Source organism: Rhinolophus sinicus, chromosome 3 (assembly GCF_057876585.1).
Source record: "Rhinolophus sinicus isolate RSI-liver-muscle chromosome 3, RSI-T2T, whole genome shotgun sequence".
NCBI lineage: Eukaryota > Metazoa > Chordata > Mammalia > Chiroptera > Rhinolophidae > Rhinolophus > Rhinolophus sinicus.
In genome coordinates, this window is record NC_142503.1 from 121,958,440 (window position 1) to 121,977,339 (window position 18,900).

At 33.3% G+C, this 18,900-nt stretch overlaps 1 protein-coding gene across 1 annotated transcript in view; it reads right to left on the bottom strand.

Moving 5' to 3' along the window:
* SCFD1 (sec1 family domain containing 1) overlaps positions 1 to 18,900 on the bottom strand; it is a 96,026-nt gene that overhangs the window by 73,800 nt on the left and 3,326 nt on the right. The window contains exons 2-8 of the mRNA XM_019754524.3: positions 17,587 to 17,657; positions 15,741 to 15,829; positions 13,775 to 13,865; positions 8,258 to 8,380; positions 6,915 to 7,002; positions 2,852 to 2,941; positions 431 to 486 (exon numbers count right to left, since the gene is read on the bottom strand). Coding sequence (XP_019610083.3) covers positions 431 to 486; positions 2,852 to 2,941; positions 6,915 to 7,002; positions 8,258 to 8,380; positions 13,775 to 13,865; positions 15,741 to 15,829; positions 17,587 to 17,657 — 608 coding nt within the window. The remainder of the gene's footprint in view (positions 1 to 430; positions 487 to 2,851; positions 2,942 to 6,914; positions 7,003 to 8,257; positions 8,381 to 13,774; positions 13,866 to 15,740; positions 15,830 to 17,586; positions 17,658 to 18,900) is intronic.

Here is an 18,900-nt window from a genome sequence, read left to right on the forward strand (position 1 = left end):
CAAGTTACACTGAATATTTTACTCCAATATAATGGGGTAGCAAAATGCACCTCACTGTTTTAAAAATGGTTATGCTTGTTAATAAATATTTGCTAAATAAAGTTAAATATTAAATGATTGGAGAGATCAAATAGGTATGAAATACTACTTGGAGAAACAAGGCTAAATGAGGAATACATATTTTAGTAACAAAAAATAGGGGTAGACTAGCACATTGGAGAAAATCATTTTACTCTATCACATAGAAGGACACAATGATTGCTTTTTATTCTCAATGGAATCCCAATGTTATAAAACAAAAATATTTATTTGACTTTGGTGCTCAATATATAACAATCACATAGTTAAAATTAACAAAAACACTTGAGGTATTTGTGGAAAACAGTTGACACAATATTATTTCTCCCCAGTGGATATTTGATGAACTCACCACTGCCACCATTTCTGCTGCTGTTCCTCTTGAACATCTGATTATAGGAACAGCACCTATTTTAACAACAGATGTCAGCACTGATTTCAGCTCTTAATAACTAAATGGACAGTTATAAAACACATCAACACCAAAAATTAACAAGTTAATAGATGTATACAATTTCAGGCTACAAACATAAAAGATTTATAATTTCAAGAGTAAAAGCAAGGTTTCAGAAATGGATCTTCCCATTGATAAAGAAAGCATTAGGTAGTGAGAAAAAGACTCTTTTTATAGTGTTGGCCAATCAACGTGACCAGATTTTTTTCAATGGATTGACTAAATCAGCATTTGACTCCCTACAGTAAGTTTACTCTCTAATTACAGGATTCATTTTAATTTGATTTAAATGAAAAGAATGAAGAGTTTAGCTAATTTAGCACTTTGTTATTTTTTTAGTTTATTTTACAAATTAACAGATTGATTATAGTCTTTCATTTTTAAATACTAATTTAAAAGATAATAGAAAACACATCCCTCACATAATTTAAAATGCTCCTAAAAGTTGTCCTCAATTCATTAAGTCACCTCACTAGACCTCTTAATTTCTCTATTACTTCATGTTTTATCAAAGGCTAAATTCCTAAAATAATGAAAAACCCAACTGCACTGAAAATCTCTTAAAACAAATAGAACATTGTAACCTTTATATGCTGAAATTGTTGCATTTTAGATTCTATATAAAGCATGCTTAGTCAACAACAAAAGTAAAAACTACCAAATTTTTAAACTTTGTTTTGTTCTGATGGCAAGTCATTCATACATGTTATAAAAATTCAAGTATTATCAATGTATAAAGTTAACCCTCTTGATTCTAGCACCCTAAAATAATCTCCATTAAGAATTAGATATGGATTCTTTTAGGTTATTTTCTACATATATCCTATAAATAAGTATGTGTGCAGCGTGTACAAAAAAACAAAAATAGGGTATTATACTGTACATGCTGTTCTTAAATGTTTTTCATTTAACAATTTATTGTTGACAACTTTCTATATTAGACTGACAGTAACTTCAATTTCTTCCTTGAAAAAAATCACTTTCTGATACTCTACATAATAAAGATGGCTCTAACACTTCAGTAGTTTTCATTTATATTTTTCAATCTATCCTTACCTAGAAAATACAGCTTTCATTAAGCAAAAATAACCTAAATGTTCTTAATTAGTAACCTTAATAATCTCAATAACCTGAATGTCCACAATAACTAGCATCCAGCAAAATTTTGGAGGCTGTGTGGGAGGGCAAAATATTAGGTTGGTGCAAAAGTAAATGCGATTTAAAAGGTTAAATTGCAAAAGTTGCAATTACTTTTGCACCAACCTAATAGAAACGATTAATTACGTCTAATGATGAAAAGTTGTACCTATGTGTTTTCTTTAAAAAACAAACAAACCCCAATAACCCCAACTGAGGGTAGAACAATGAAAGCAGGCAGAAAGTGAAGGAAAAAAGAAGTACACTCAAAAAGTGACATAAACTTTTAACCAGCTTTACTCCTGAGGGTACTTTCCAGTTTGTATGGCACACAGGAGAAAAGAGCTCAAGCAGGAAACAGATTTACTGAGCTGAGGAATCAAAGACGGATGTTCAGGGCTGAAAATTACAGGGAAAAACCCCTGAAAGAACGGAACCCCCAAATCTGCATTCAAATTCTCCTCAAACTTTTATCTGTATCCTAAACTATGTATGATATCTCTCTCTTCCTTAATTTTCTCATTTGTGAAATGGAGAGAAATTTTTATTAATCTAGTGTGAGGATCATTTTCACTGAAAGGTTTTCAGTGTCTGCTAAATTAAAATTGTAATTAGAATGTTTCTAAATAGATCCATTAGTAATAGGAAAGCACAAAGTCATACATTAGATATTAAATACAATGTGGTTATAAGTAAATTTAAATGTTCCAAAGAAATGTTTAAAATTTTGAGAGTATAGTGGGATTAGTATTATAAGTAAATTTAGTATTTTCTGGAGCCTTGGGAATTTATCTTAGTAGTTAACCAGGTACATAACACTCTACTTGTATGTGTACTTGAAACTTTTCATAATAAAATATTAAAAGAAAGTTAACAGGCACGTAGGCGAAGTCACCACCAAACCATTCAAACAAAATATTAGAAAGTTACAATTACTGAAAGACATTTAAGGAGGCAATGCCATAGATCTGCAATGTGCTAACTCAAAAGAAATAACTACATCAAATTACTAGAATTATGGTTTTATATAGTACAGAATGTATATTTTATCCCAACTCTGGAGAGAGAGCGTGTAGATTCAGATAGATAAAATGGGATCACATTACAATGCAACCGATTAAGATGAGTTGTTACATAATTAATTTACTTAGAAGAAATATCCAGAAAGATTTGAAAACTTACCCAGTGTAACAAAAAAGCAGAAGAGGCTGTCAACAATAGTATCCATAACAGTTTCCATTTCCGTGTCTGTGATATCTGGCCTGTTAATAGCTAAAAAGACACAGGTAAAGAAGAAAGAAATGACCAAAATTTATGTTTTATATTTATGAAACTCTTAAAATTATTACTAAATTCCTAATCAATATGCAGTTTGATAACATTTGTAATACTCGAACAAGTAAAATTTTCATGCTTTACATTTGACAGGTATCCATTAAAAATTATACTACCTCAAAAAAATACCTCAGTAAGAGTAGTAATGAGTAGTATCATTATCAGAGTAGGAGTAAGAAAAAACACCCACCACATAAACCATACAAAATTTTTGTCAGTTAATTGAAGAATAAATATCGTATTCCATAATTTTATTCAGAAACACTAGATGGCCTGAAGAAACTACTGATTTTCAACTACTGCCAGCATACAAATCAATTATGGCAAGACCAACGTCACATATCATTTTCTTTGTATTACTATAATAAATTATATGAATTTCTTTTCTGATCTGACAGTACATAAGTGGTTCCCAAACTTCAGTGTGTATAAGAATCATTCTAAGACTATGGAAGACAGTTCTATGGAAGTTATTAAAAGTTAAAAATTCTAAGCCCTTCCCCCATGGATTCAATTCAATAAATTTGAGCTAATTCTAAGAAATCTGAGGTGCACTTGTGACAAGCACCTACGGTGATTCTGGGGGCTACATTTTAACACGTTGCGTACGGCGGGGTTTAAATCCCTCGTGAAGATTCTCGTGATCCGTATGCAACGTGTTAAAAAACCTTTGCTGTGAAGACTGTCCTAACAGTCAAAGCCCTCGCCTTACTCATCTCCCTCTCTCTCACAATACCTAGGCCAGTGTCTGATAAGTAGATGCTCAATAACTATTTGTTAAAAGATTGCACTAAAATATTGTCTACATAATATTTTTAATTTCCCAACACCCTGAATGTGAAAATATGAAATTCAATATAACTTGTGATTAGCATGAGAGGAAAGCACAATCCAGTTGGATACATTAAAGTATTTAAAGAAAGCATGGTCCACACAGACAGAGAACATAGAGTTCAGTCAGGTAATACAGAATCTGGATGAGAAAATGTGCTGCTACTGGGTGGTGCAGACTGCCATCTATCCAAATCAGATGATAAAAATGGCACAAGGATACATTGTGAATTATTAAAATTCATGGACATCAATCCAGGAAAATATTCAAGTCATTCTGTTAATCACTGGTACAGGTAAAATCATATATGGAAGCTTCCAGCCCTTTGGTCCTATATCCTAGTCCCACTCTCCGAAAACTGACCAAAACAATCAAAAAACTATCCATCAACAATCTTAACTCATTTGCGTTAACAATCTGGTTTGTCTGACATAATTGCCTGAGCCTCACTAAAATAATAAATCTACTTCCTTTATTGTATAAATGCCCAATCCATGGAAAGGAGGTCATCAAATCCATGGCATTAGTATATTTGATTTATGTTTGGAATAATCTGTTGAAGGTCAGTTAAAGCACCTGTAACATTTGAGAGGACTTGGCACAAAGTTACAGAATGGTTAAGAGTATTGTCTTTGGAGTGAGTCCTGGGTTTAGTAACCTGGTTCTGCCAGTTCCTTATCAAGTTACTTAATACCTGTGACTTAGGTTCTTCATTTGGAATGTGGAAATAATAATACCTACTTCACAAAGTTATTCTAAGGAGTAAATGAGTTTATATTGTAAAGTGCTTATAAAGCAACCTATTATTATTATATTATAACTGTACTATTGAGAATCTGGGCAATTAAAGATGTGATTCTACTTTAAATTTAATAAATTAAATTTATACTTTAATTTAATAATTTCAGACTTGTGATATTTTTAAGTTGAGAGAGAGTATAAGAAAATTAACGAGTACTTGAACGTTTAATGAAATTAGACTCACTATAAATTTAATTATTTAAAAAATTTATTTAAATATTTAGGCAGATTTTGCTTGTTAGATTTATAAATTTGCCTGGTCTGGTATATAAAGGACTTAAAAATCGTAAATACAACTTAAACTGCTTAAGGGAATTTAACAAACTAAGCTTGCTGAGTAAGCTTCTTAAATGGGACTAATCAGAATTTAGTCTGCTCAATCTGAGTTATTGATCAAAGAAAAAGTAAAGGTGCTTATTTTTATGTAACGATTTATAAATAACAAAACTTTAAGCTTAGCTTAAAGACTTAACGGAAACTAGGTTTTAAACTTGTATTTGAATAGCTAATTAATTTAAACTCAGTTAATTGTAAATAGACTTCTGTGCATACCAATTACTGTGAAAACTCTCTTACATGGGCAATTCATCAAATACTTACACCCTTTTAGGAATGTTGCTTAATTTCAACAAGAAAGCATGTGATGGAGCTCAACAAAATTAACAGATTCATATTCTCTTCTCTCAGGTAGCTTATCATTTCATCTGGTCCAGTGTTTTATAATAGGATAGCACTGGCATTTTGGGTAGAACAGTTTTCTGTACGAGCATGGTTTACACACTGCTGAATATCTAGCATCTCTAGTCCCTGCTCACTAAATGCTATTAGCAGCCCTGCCAATTGTGACAATCAAAAACGTCCTTACACAGGGCCGGCCCGGTGGCTCAGGCGGTTAGAGCTCCATGCTCCTAACTCTGAAGGCTGACAGTTCGATTCCGACATGGGCCAGTGGGCTCTCAACCACAAGGCTGCCGGTTCAACTCCTCGAGTCCCACAAGGGATGGTGGGCTCTGCCCCCTGCAACTAAGATTGAACACGGCACCTTGAGCTGAGCTGCCTCCCGGATGGCTCACTTGGTTGGAGTGCCGGTTCTCAACCAGAAGGTTGGCGGTTCGACTCCCGCAAGGGATGATGGGCTGCACCCCCTGCAACTAGCAACGGCAACTGGACCTGGAGCTGAGCTGCGCCCTCCACAACTAAGACTGAAAGGACAACAACTTGAAGCTGAACGGCATCCTCCATGGCTAAGATTGAAAGGACAACAACTTGACTTGGAAAAAAGTCCTAGAAGTACACACTGTTCCCCAATAAAGTTCTGTTCCCCTTCCCCAATAAAATCTAAAAAAAAACAAAACAAAAAAAACTGTCTTTACGCATTGTCCTTACACATTTCCAAATGCTCCCTTAAGAACCACTAAAATTCTAGTCATCCCCAAACATCTCAATCCTTAAGTAGCAAAATAATGATTATTTCACCTAATTGGCTAATCACATTTTCTACAGTCTGCAATTTTCTTTAAAATATTCGACATAACTAATAAATGGGCATAAAATTTCAGTTAAGATGAATAAGTTCTAGATATCTGTTACACTTTATTGTACACTTTAGAGTGTTAAGAGTGTAGATCTCATGTTAAGTGTTTTTACTAAAAGAAAAACCAAAACAATATAGACAATAAAATGTGGTGTGTATGTGGAGGTGTATGAATGTCTATTAATACATTGTCTGATCTTAACAAATAGCAATATTAATCAAACTTTTCTGAGTGCTTAACATGTGCCACAAACTTTTCCAGGCATTTTACACACACTAACCCATTTAATGCCCACAAAAAGCCTCTGAGGTAGATAATATTATTATTCCCATTTTACAGATGAGGAAACTAAAGCACAAAGAAGCAAAGTAACTTGTTCTTGTCCAAGGATCAAAGCACTCCAAAATCAGAAAATTAACTGAATCTTACTACTAAAATACTGTCTTACTTGCCATGAGTGAACCAATCATGCAAGTTGCTGTGCGGTACCTAAAACGTCAGAGAATTGGTACTTCATTGAACTTACAAAACAGGTTTATTAAGTGTTGTTTATATGTGACAGAATACAGTCTTTATTTATAACTAAGATTTGTGTTCCTTGTGTGCTTTTAAAAATCTTACACAGCTCTACTGCTGTAAACAAAGCTGATTTTGGAGTGCTCCATACATGTTCATTTTTTTTTTTTACAGTACACCATGCATTTTGTTAACAATGAATTCCAATACTCCTATTTTTACATACCACGATATGAAACAAGCTCCTTATTTTGATTACACAACACAAACATATCATCTTCCAAAGTAATAAAATTGAGATATTGATCAAAAACCTGGAAACAAAAGAAAAGGTTTACAAATCAATTTTGCAATATTTAAAGCACATTTAGTTTGATTTAATCTACCAACGGCAAATATGGAAAAATTATAATGACATTTAATAACTAAAAATTATACCATGTAGCAGATTGCCTAATTGGGCAAGAATAAGGAGTTAATATTAAAAAGCAATAAAAATAAGTCTTTGGGAAATAAATTATCAAGGAGCAGAGTAACATTTTCAGAAAAGAAAGTTTAAGATGATATAAAAATTTTTTTTAAATTGTGGTTGAGATGGAAATGGATATCAACTTTGAAGAGAAAGCACAATTAAAATTTTTATAGTCATTTTAACCACATTTTCCTAAGAAAGTCATGGTAACTGTTTTTCTACCATGAAAAATTATACTAGATCTTTGGAAGGGCAAATTAGGAGACAAATTAAGAAGTTACTTGAAATATGTTAAATTCAGTTAAACAAATTGAAAACCATTCCTATTATTTTATGTAAAATTAATAAATTTTGGAAGAGCAAGAACATCAACACATAAGCCTCAATAATCAGAAGTAGTAGTAGACTATCTAAATCTATCAGTGGGAAAAAATGGTTAAGTAAATACATGGTTGTTTAAAACTTTATTTGCCCTTTATCTTTCCCCAGAATTTTCATTTATATCTTGTCTAAATTCCAGAAGCACAGGGCATAACAGGGTTATAATCTATTTCATATCTTTATTTATAACTAAGCTGAACCTGTGGCTATGATGTAAAATTGCTGACCTGTTGTGAATTTCATCTTTCCTATAATATGCAGCATGGCGTATTTGGATCCTCTCTCCTAAGTAAGAAAAGATCTCGAGATAGTGTGGTGAATATAGTAATTATAGGTAAAACATAGTGAATATAGTAATGATAGATAAAACAATGTAAACATATGTTGAGTATAATGTATGGCAACACAACTGTCAAACTATTTCTAAGATGAGCTAAAAAGATTACACAAATCCCAGCCTAAAACAAAAACTGATTCAGCTTTTCATTTTTGTCTTTCAAGTTCACTGAATAGGTTCTTTTAGTTTGGTTTATTTTGCCTAGGTCAAGTTGAAGACAATTTACATTATCAGAACTCTTTCTGAAAGGCGTGAGTCTAAATATTTCTTAGGTGGTTCTGGTCCTTTGTAAATTAGACACCTATGTCGATTAACAGGTTTCAGAATTATTACTAAATTTTACATTATAATATGTCATCAGCCAACCAAAATCTCTTACCTTGGCTACCTGTGTTACTGCACTAGCTGCTAATGCTGCATTTGCAATATCTTCCAGTTTACTTCTTGAAATAGCAGAAATAAAATTTAAATAATATGATTCATAGAGTTGGTTCCGAAGATCCTATAAATAAATGAATACTTCACTCTTATAGGATAGTATAAAGGATGATCACAAACAAAAATCTTTTAAATACTATTAAAGCAAGGTTTTGAAGGATAATATACACATTTAAAAGGACAGTTTATACAAATGGTCATCGAAAAAAGTATCCTAAGAGCACAAAATTATGAAAAAGTACTGGTTACTTGGTTACCAGATATAAATGCTATATATTTTAATTATTAAATTGATATTAATTATATGATCAATAAAATTCTATTACAGTATTTCACAAAACTGCTTTGAAATAGCATGTGTATTTTTCTTAAAAGTATCTAGAAGTGGCTCTCATATAGTAAAATGCTTATTATAGTTGGCAGAAGATACTGTCTTCTATTGCTCTGATCATGTGATACAAAAATCTCCGTCACTGTACACAGACACGTTATAATTCCAATGACTAATCCCAGAATTCCCTCTCAATCATCCAAAAGTAGTGTTAAGATATACAAATTCTTAAATCAAATTTACCTACTTTCCTAAAGTCCAGGCAAAGAGACTGCTAAATGACCATATTTCTTCAAATCTAAAATACTGTTGATTCTAATAGGCACCATTACTTTATGTAACACCAAGAAATAATTAATGTGGCCAATAAAATACGTAATACACCATCAATTTTAAGATGCACCCGGTTTCAGAGATGTTGAAATCTCTGAAAAACTGAGGAGCTGGAGCCTGTGTGAGGAAGGTGGCTAAGCAGGGCAGTGGTTCCACAAAGATTGAGACATTCATTCAAGGATTGAGAATTGAAAGGACTGAGAAAATGAGTAAACATGTTGAGGATACTGAGAGCCATGTTTCTCATTGTCAGAGAAAGAAGTTACAAATTTATAAAGGGAAACTGGAAGAACTAGAATGAATCCTGTATTTCCGAACTGAAACAGTTTTGGAGGTTATCTGTCTATCTAGAGAGATAAGTAGGAAGATTTATAGAATATAGACATAAAAGTGTGTGTACAGGAATATACATATATTTCCTAGCTCTGTCCATTGAGAGGGCCTAAGAACTGTGACACCCTAGTACTGTGTTTCCCAGAAAATAAGACCAGGTTTTATATTAATTTTTGCTCCAAAAGATGCATTAGGGCTTATGTTTAGGGGATGTCATCCTGAAAAATCATGCTAGGGCTTATTTTCCAGTTAGGTCTTATTTTCGGGGAAACATGGTAGCAATGATTACACCTAATGCCCAGATGCTGATTTTTAAATACTACTCTCTACAAAAAACAACCAGGGCTCCTTAGACAAATGGCTGAAACTTGGGCCAGGGAAGGAAAAGCACAAGATCAGACTGGAATATCTTACTGTGCCAGAAAGTAAAGAAGCGGTCAAAGAATGATGGACACATTGCAAAAGAACACAGAAGCTGAGCGAGGTTGCAGGATACAAGCAATATATAAAAGTCAACTGGTAATCTATATACAGGCAACAAACAATTCTAAAAACGAAATTAAGAAAACCGTTCCATTCACAATAGCCTTAAAACTACCAAGAATAAATTTTAACAAAAGAAGTACAAAACATATGTTCTGCATACTACAACACATTATTGAAAGAAATTAAAGATCTAAATGAATGCAAAGAAACTGCATGTTCATGGATCAGAAAATGTATTATTATTAAGATGGGAACACTCTCCAAATTGATCGACAGGTTCAATGCAATCCCTTATCAGAACCCCAGGTGGCTTCGTTATAGAAACTGATAAGCTAATTCTAAAATTAATATGGAAAGTCAAGGGATCCAGAAAAGCTAAAACAATCTTAAAAACGAAGTACGAAGATGGAGAACTCAATTTCCTACTTTTAAAACGTGCTATAATGCAAGAATAATCAAGACAGTATGGTACTGGCATAAGCAAAGACAAAGGTCAATAGAATAGAACTGAGAGTCCAGAAATAAACCAATGTATCCATTGTTAATTAATTTTTGACAAATCTTCCAAGATTGTTCATTGGGGAAAGAATAATCCCTTCAACAAATGATGCTGGGACAACTGGATAGTCACACGCAAAAAAATGAAATTAAACACCTTACCTCATACAATTTACAAAAATCTTTGAAGAAAACACAGATTTGGCAATGATTCCTTAAATATGACACCAAAAGTACAAGAAACTAAATTAAATTTAACTAAAATTAAGTTTAAAATAAAAATTAAAAATTTTTGTACTCTAAAGGATACCATCAAGAGTGAAAAAACCCATGAAATGTGAGAAAATATTTGCAAATAAAATACTTGATAAGGGTCTAGTATCCAAAATATATAAAGTACTCTAACAACTGAGCAATGAAAAGACAACCAAGTTAAAAACTGAACAAGGGATCAGATTAGACATTTCTCCAAAAGATATAGAAATGGCTAATAAGCACATATTAAAAGATGCTTCATATCATTAGTCATCAGGGAAACGCAAATCAAAACTGCAATGCAATACCACTTTATACCCACTAGGATGTTTACCATCAAAATGTCATATAATAAAAAGTACTGGAAAGGATCTGGAGAAACTGGAACCCTCATACACTGCTGGAGGAGATACAAAATGATACAAACACTTCAGAAAATAGCCTGGCAGTTCCTCAAAAGGTTAACTATAGAGTTATCATTTGACCCAACAATTCCACTCCTAGGTGTTTATGGGCATAAGAGAAATGAAAACACATGTCTACACAGAAACCTGTATACAAATGTTTATAGTAGCATTATTCATAACAGCCAAAAGATGGAAATAACCCAAATGCTCATCAACTAATAAATGGATGAACAAAATTGGGTATACAAGATGTGACGAAAAAAATATGGTAAATGTTTAAATTAAAAAAAAAAATTATTACAGTAAAACACACATTGCCATTAATCCCCCTCAAAATATTCCCTTTCGCTTTGAACACACTTATCCCATCATTCTTGCCACTTTCTGAAGCTGTTCTGTAAGTCCTCTTTCATGTCTTTAGTTGAGTTGTTGTGGCTGCCTCGATGTCCTGAATCAATTCAAAACATTTACCTTTCATGGTCATTTTTACTTTGGGGAAGAGCCAGAAGTCGCACTGTGCCAGATCCCATGAATAAGGTAGATTAGGACACACCATAATGTTTTTATTTGACAGAAATTGCTGTACCAGAAGACTTTCTGTTGTGATCACAAAATATGGTGAATGCTGCTGCCGAGTGCCATCCAATGGAAAGGCAGGAATCTTCAATATGGGAAGCAGCACATCAGACCTTAGTAACAGTGTGTGATGTTTCGACTTGTTCTGTGCAGTCAGTCGGGTGTGAGCTACGGTTGAGAGATGATGTGTTTTAAAGTGTGCCATAAATCATCCTCCATCATGACAATGCTTCGTGTCACACATCATTTCTGGTATACGGCAATTTCTGTCAAATAAAAATATTATAGTGTGTTCTCACCCACCTTATTCATTGGATCTGGCACAGTGCAACTCCTGGCTCTTCCCCAGAAGTCAAAATGATTCAGGACATCGAGGCAGCCACAGCAACTCAACTAAAGACACTCAGGAAAGAGGACTCCAGAACTGCTTCAGAAAGTAGCAAGAATGATGGGATAAGTGTGTTTGAAGTGAGGGGGAGTATTTTGAGGGGGATTAGTGGCAATGTGTCTTTTACTGTAATAATTATTTTTTTATTTAAACATTCATTGTATTGTTTAATCATACCTCGCATTCATACAACGGAGTATTATTATTCAGCAATAAAAAGGAATGATGTACGGATATGTGTGCTACAATATAGATGAACCTTGAAAACATGCTAAAAGATTCCAGATACAATAAACCATGTATATGATTCCATTCATTTGTAATATCTAGAATAGGCAAATATATAGAAACAAAACGTAGCTCAGGGATGGGGGTTGGGGGATGGAGGATGTAACAGCTGAGGAGATGAAATTATTCCAAAATTGATTATAGTGATGGTTACACAAGTCTGTGAATATACTGAAAACCACTATGTACTCTGAACACTTTATATGGGTGAATTCTATGGTATGTAAATTATATTTCAATAAAGCTATTATTTAAAAAAGGGAAGAGGGGGGCCGGCCCGGTGGCTCAGGCAGTTAGAGCTCCGTGCTCCTAACTCCAAAGGCTGCCAGTTCGATTCCCACATGGGCAGGGGGCTCTCAACCACAAGGTTGCCAGTTCAACTCCTCAAGTCCTGCAAGGGATGGTGGGTTCCGCCCCCTGCAACTAAGATTGAACACGGCACCTTGAGCCGAGCTGCTGCTGAGCTCTTGGATGGCTCAGTTGGTTGGAGCGTGTCCTCTCAACCACAAGGTTGCTGGTTCGACTCCCACAAGGGATGGTGGGCTGTGCCCCCTGTAACTAGCAACAGCAACTGGACCTGGAGCTGAGCTGCGCCCTCCACAACTAAGATTGAAAGGATAACAACTTGACTTGGAAAAAAGTCCTGGAAGTACACACTGTTCCCCAATAAAGTCCTGTTCCCCTTCCCCAATAAAATCTTTAAATAAATAAATAAATAAATAAATAAACAAACAAACAAACAAACAAAAAAAGGGAAGAGGAAAGAATTGGTAAAATGTACCTCTTTTAAAAATGACATAGTTGGGTTTATGCCCAACAATTTAATTAGTAACTTGATTCAACTGTCAATAACAAGTAAAGATACTTGTGATTTGTGGCAGCCATTGTTAGCTACCTATCTAATATCCATTTCCCCCCTCTTTCTTGCTAAAAGAAACCAGATTTTGTTTGGGGTGGCAATACACTCATCTAAATATTAACTTTTTTAGTCTTCCTTCAAGCTAATTCTACCCAGTGAGACATAAATGAGTCTTCTGGGAGTTTCTGGGAAGGCTTAGCTTTCCTGACCAAAATGAACAGTTGGGTGACACATCCATTTTCCACTTCCTCTTGCCTTGAACACAGATGTGATGCCTACAGCTGGCAGCTGCCACCTTGCATCCATGAAGAAACAAGCAAGACAATGAAAATCAACAAACTAATGATGATAGATCAAAGATGCAAGGAGCCTGAGTATTTGATTACCTTACAGAGCTGCTGTACTAGCTTAGACTTCCTACTCCCAAGCTTCCTATTACCTTAGAAAAATACAACCCTATTTTCAAAGCTATATAGTTAGGTTTTCTGTTTTTTAAAAGCCGATTCACTCATAATCAATATAATGCTTCTTCAACCTAAAATTTTTAACCTTTCTGTCTAGCATTTCAAATTCAAAGACAGTCTGAAAAAACAAATTGGGTAAGGGAATCTCTGATTTTTCACACTGGACATCTAAGAATTTTTGTTTTGGAAAAAAAGTCTGTTTCCATATTCAAGAGTCAGGAAAATAAGAACTCCGATTACCTGGCACATTCTGTCAATATTTTCTTCAGTTGGCATTACAAAGTACACTGCAGGAACATCTGGAATAGGGTCTCGATCAGAGTGCAAAAGCCTAGGAGTCATAAAGAATATAAAGCTCACTTTTTACTTAGTCACTTACCTAAAAAGAGCGTAACACAGTATTTCTCAAACTAGGAGCCCACCAGCTCAAGAACAGTAACCAGTACTCTAAAAGCTCTTGCTGCAATTTAACCCAGCTTTCTCCTTACAGCAATGTTAACATTATTTATTAGTAAGATCCTAATCTCTTCTTAGTCTTCATTTCTTTTATTCCAATTGCCCTACTTTTAATACTTCGTATGGTCAGTCTCTTCTACCGATATTCTCCTTGAATGAGAAATAAAGTACATTCAAAATCAAATTTTTCCCCCATTTTTCACAGAAATATGATTGGGGGAGGTGAGTGGGAGGAGGGTGAAGTTGTTCAAGAGGGGGAAAACAGAAAGCTGAAAAAGTCTTTAGAAGCAATGAAAAAATTTAACCATAATCAAACATATATTTTAAATGAAGGTATATAAATGCTTCCTTAAAACTAAGACAATTTATGTTTTTTGTATTTATTGCTTCATAAGAGACTGCACAAGAGATCATCTAAACATCTTGAAGTATTTTTTATCACTTGAAATTTTCTCTTTTTGTAATTCAGGGAGTACATTCATTCAAATACTCAGTATCAAATCACAAAATGTCTTTTTCATTGTAAGATTTTACCATCCTTATATTAGGAAATATGGCTAACATTCTATTAGGTTGGTGCAAAAATAATTGCAAAAACCGCAATTACTTTTGCACCAATCTAATATTTCTACAATATTCTAGTCATCCTTCTATAAGCAATAGTCTATATACAGGTTTCTATATATCGGGGGTGCCAAAAAAAATGTACACATTTTAAGAGATGTTACCAATATATTACTTTTCAAAGTTGAATTAATTCCTGTAGCAATGTGTAGTATGCCATTCGCTCAAAAGATTGCGTTAATCAAATGAATGCTAGTGTCATTCATTGTATTATAATTTTAATACAGTTTCTTCCCTTCTTTAAATGTGTATATTTTTTGATACCCTCTGTATATCCTTCTATGTACAATATTTTAATAAAAAAGAGTGAAAGAGGCACAGGCAATTTGTTTTATTTATCAAACATATCAGATGTAATATAATCAAATAAATTCAGTAGTTAAGAAAACAACATAGATAGCCTCATAACGTGATTAACATTATTTCATAGTTACTTCAATTTTTCACATTAATGGTAAACTAATTTAGATACTCCTCTTTTAAAAAGTATACTTAAATTAAAAGAATAAAAATATTTTCAGAACTGGAAGAGATCTTAAGACAACCAGTTCTTTTCCTTCACATAAGAACTAACCCAGTCTGTAGGAAAAGACACAAGAGAGAAAATTTAAATTCTAAAATTAGAAAGCCTCAGACTAAGGATTATTTATTATTTTTATTTTTTTATTTTTAAGAAAGGATAAACTGTATTAAAATTACGCTGATGGTAACCACTTTGAGCACCTCTTGTAATTGCAGAAGTCAAACGTGACTTATATTCATCTTTTGTTATCGGTATATATTGAATATTACAATTTTTATTTATTTATTATTAGTTTCAGGTGTACAAAACAATGTATCAGTTAGACATTTATACACCTCACAAAGTAATAACTTCTCTCCCCCAATCCACTACCCCTCTGACATCACATACAGTCATTACCTTGACTGACTGAGGATTATTTTTAACTTCAAAGGTAAAGGGTTGAATAAAAGAAGGGAAAAATACATTGTTCTATAAAAATACTGTCACAACATTATTTCCTCTTTAAATGCCCCTTAATAATTTGACTTCAGGGTGGCCAAAGAAATCTTTAACAATGTATTTGAAAATAAATGCTATTATGAGAAACATGTTAAAACTCACAGATGCAGAGTGATCCCCAGGTCTCTCAGCTCTTTTACAGACAGCAGGGGAGAGATGATATCTTGGCCAAATCTGTCATAAATGAGCACCTGGTTTAAAAAAAAAAAGTGTTTTTTAAACATCATTCTCAGTGAACAATCAATACAGAACCCATAGTAAGACAATGTTAAAGTACATTTTATTTTAATAAATCATGTATCTTGAATTCTTATACTTACCTCAATTTAATAGTTTCCATCATTTTTTACCAAAATGTGCATTCATGTAGTAATCTATTCTTAAAAGCATTATTACTTAGGCTAAAACAAATTACTAATTGTATAAATTTCTTCTTATAGAATACTTTTACTATTAAAAAATATACTTAAGTTATAATAAAGGACTCTGAACATACCGCAAACTCACATATACCCCCTTACCCAGTTCACATATATCCCCTTTCTAAAAAGAAAAGTAAAAATTAGTCACTCTCAAGCCTAATGCATAACAAGTTCTAAACCTGTAAAGAAAATTTAGTAATTTAAACATCTCAGGTTAACAAGAAACTCATTTTAAAACTTAAGTTCCTAAAAAGTACTTTCTCACCTTACTTATTCTGTCACATGTATTTACTCACATTCTAAAAGTATTATAACTATAACACATTTGAGGAATAGTAAGAACTCTAACTGGATCTTTTAACTCAAAATTAGCTTTAGTTAAGGCAAGTAAAAGAGAAAATTCCACGAGTGTTTTTCAGAACCACCTCAATAATTCTTTATGGAGTAATAAATTGCTAATGAGAATGAAACATGCTATCATAAAAACATGGTTTTCTTGAATGCCAGCATTTCCTTCAGAAAAGCTAAAAATCTTCCTACTCTAGTTATAAGAGGTTAGATGTTGCATCCTTCACAAGCCTTCCCTCTTTGAATCTCAATATATCTGCAATATTAATCTTGTGATATAGAAGTGATGGTAGGAAAGAATTTGACACAAATCTATATCCAAGAAATTCTCAAGTTATATAATTCAAAAGCTCAATCTAGGCTTTGGAAACAATAAACAAGTATAGTTTATGCAAGGGGCAATAAAAAGATGCCCATAAATAAAGAGGAAGGAAGGGGAAAATTAGGGGACATGCTGAAGGTTCAACTATGCATTCAATATAGATGACTTTTACCATCTTTAGAGTTAGCCCAGAGAGTTTCGGAAATACCCAAAATTGTAACCAAGTAGACCTGTTCTTAATTCCTAGCAAGAGAGAAGTTTAAAGTGATTATAAACTAATATGTTTAAACCTAATCAACTACATTACAATCTCTTTGAAGAAAGAGCTAGAGTGAGCATGAAGTTTAGAATGAAGGTGCTCCAAGAACAGGAATTTTTAAAGGTTCTCCAGCATTTCTCAAAGGAGAAAGATTACAGATTGCTTTCTGGTCCAATTAATAGTTTTACTGATAATTCATAGATTATAAATTAATAAAGTGGCATTTTGGTTTACAGATCAATCTCTCAAGAGTTGGTTATAATTCACTGTCTCCTGAGTCTGACTAACACTGAGCAAGCCTGAAAGATCTAAATTCTGAACTTGCAAAGCTAAGGAACAAAACATTAACCAGAGTAAAGATCTATCAGTGAGGTCCCACCCAAGACATTAGCTGGATTCCCTAGATGAATGTTACTATCATTGCTTGTCGCACTCCATAAAATGTTTATCAAAAAGACTCAATTAAGAAGTCATGTTAAATAAAAAATTCATGCATTACAACTAAAATGTGCTACTATTCAGTATTAACAAAAAATTCCCTCCAATGACCACCAATAAGGGCTGAGAAAATAGTTACCCATTAAAATACTCTCTTACCTTCCATACTGGTTCTCCAGTGCTGTTTTTAACATGAGGCACATTGAAATTCAACATCCGTTTCAAAGCCACTGGAAATGAAAACAGTCCCATTAAATATTACCACTGTTTTTCAGGATTTCACTTTTTCCCAACATTTATTACTTAGTACCTCAAAACAAAATGCACAAATCATTCTAATAAAACTGATTAATCAAAAGACTGGATGTGTGGAAGTAGGGTCAGACTTGTAAGAGCATACCATCTACAGCTAACTGGAATGTACTTGGGATTTTCTAAAATATAATAGGCATCTGTCCCTAGATGAAAATGTGAAAAAAGTTCACAAAGAAGCCTTTTCATCTCTCCGACAATCCCACACTACATTTTATATATATGCAAAAAGAAATTTTGTCACTCATAAACTTGCCTCAGTAGATAACTGGTGCTGTTGTATACTGCATGGCTGAAAGCACAGATGAAGATCAATCTTTCTACAAAAAAATTACCTATGATATATTTAATTAGTTCATGTAGGAAATCTTCACACAGCAAGTCTATTTTTTTAGTTATCTTGGAGTATATTTTAGGACCAATTTATCTTGTCAGATTCACTGAAGTTATAGTGCTTAATGTATGCTCATGGAAAAAGTGAGAATTTCTCATAGATATATGGTAGATAACTGAAAACCCCTGCTAAGAAATACACAATTTCTAAAATCACACCAGTTACGGTCTATATGTTATACTACTTTGTGTTTTTTATTGCACATCTGTTTGTGTGTTATAGCAGACTCTGATATACTGTCTAAGGAAAATTAAAATCTTGATATACTTCTATGTGAAGTTGAGATGGCCAAATATTCAAGGGAGAGTACTCAATAGGTGATTTAATTTTTGAAAGACTGGCAAAACTAAAATCTACTTGGTTGATTTTTAAAAGCATTTTGATTAGGTTTTATTAAGTAATACAGAATAATCTACAAGCCAAGCTCCTACCAGAGAATTATGTAATACTCAAATCACCCGTGTATCAATGTATAGGATAGTCACTCACTAGAAAAACTTCTATTAAATGCTTGTTTCTTGATGCAGGTAAAATAAGAAATCGCACTTCAGTGATACATTTGCAGCTTTATGTGTGTGTACATAGAGACATATTATTTTGGTAAAATGCTAGTACCTAATGCCCAGCCAATAACACACATTGCCAATACTAATTCACACCGACTGCAGAAGCTCACAGGTGTTACGGTATTACATAAAAAACACATAAACAAAAAAACCCATGTTGGTACTTAAAACTGAAATAACACAAGAGGCATAGAAGGTGCT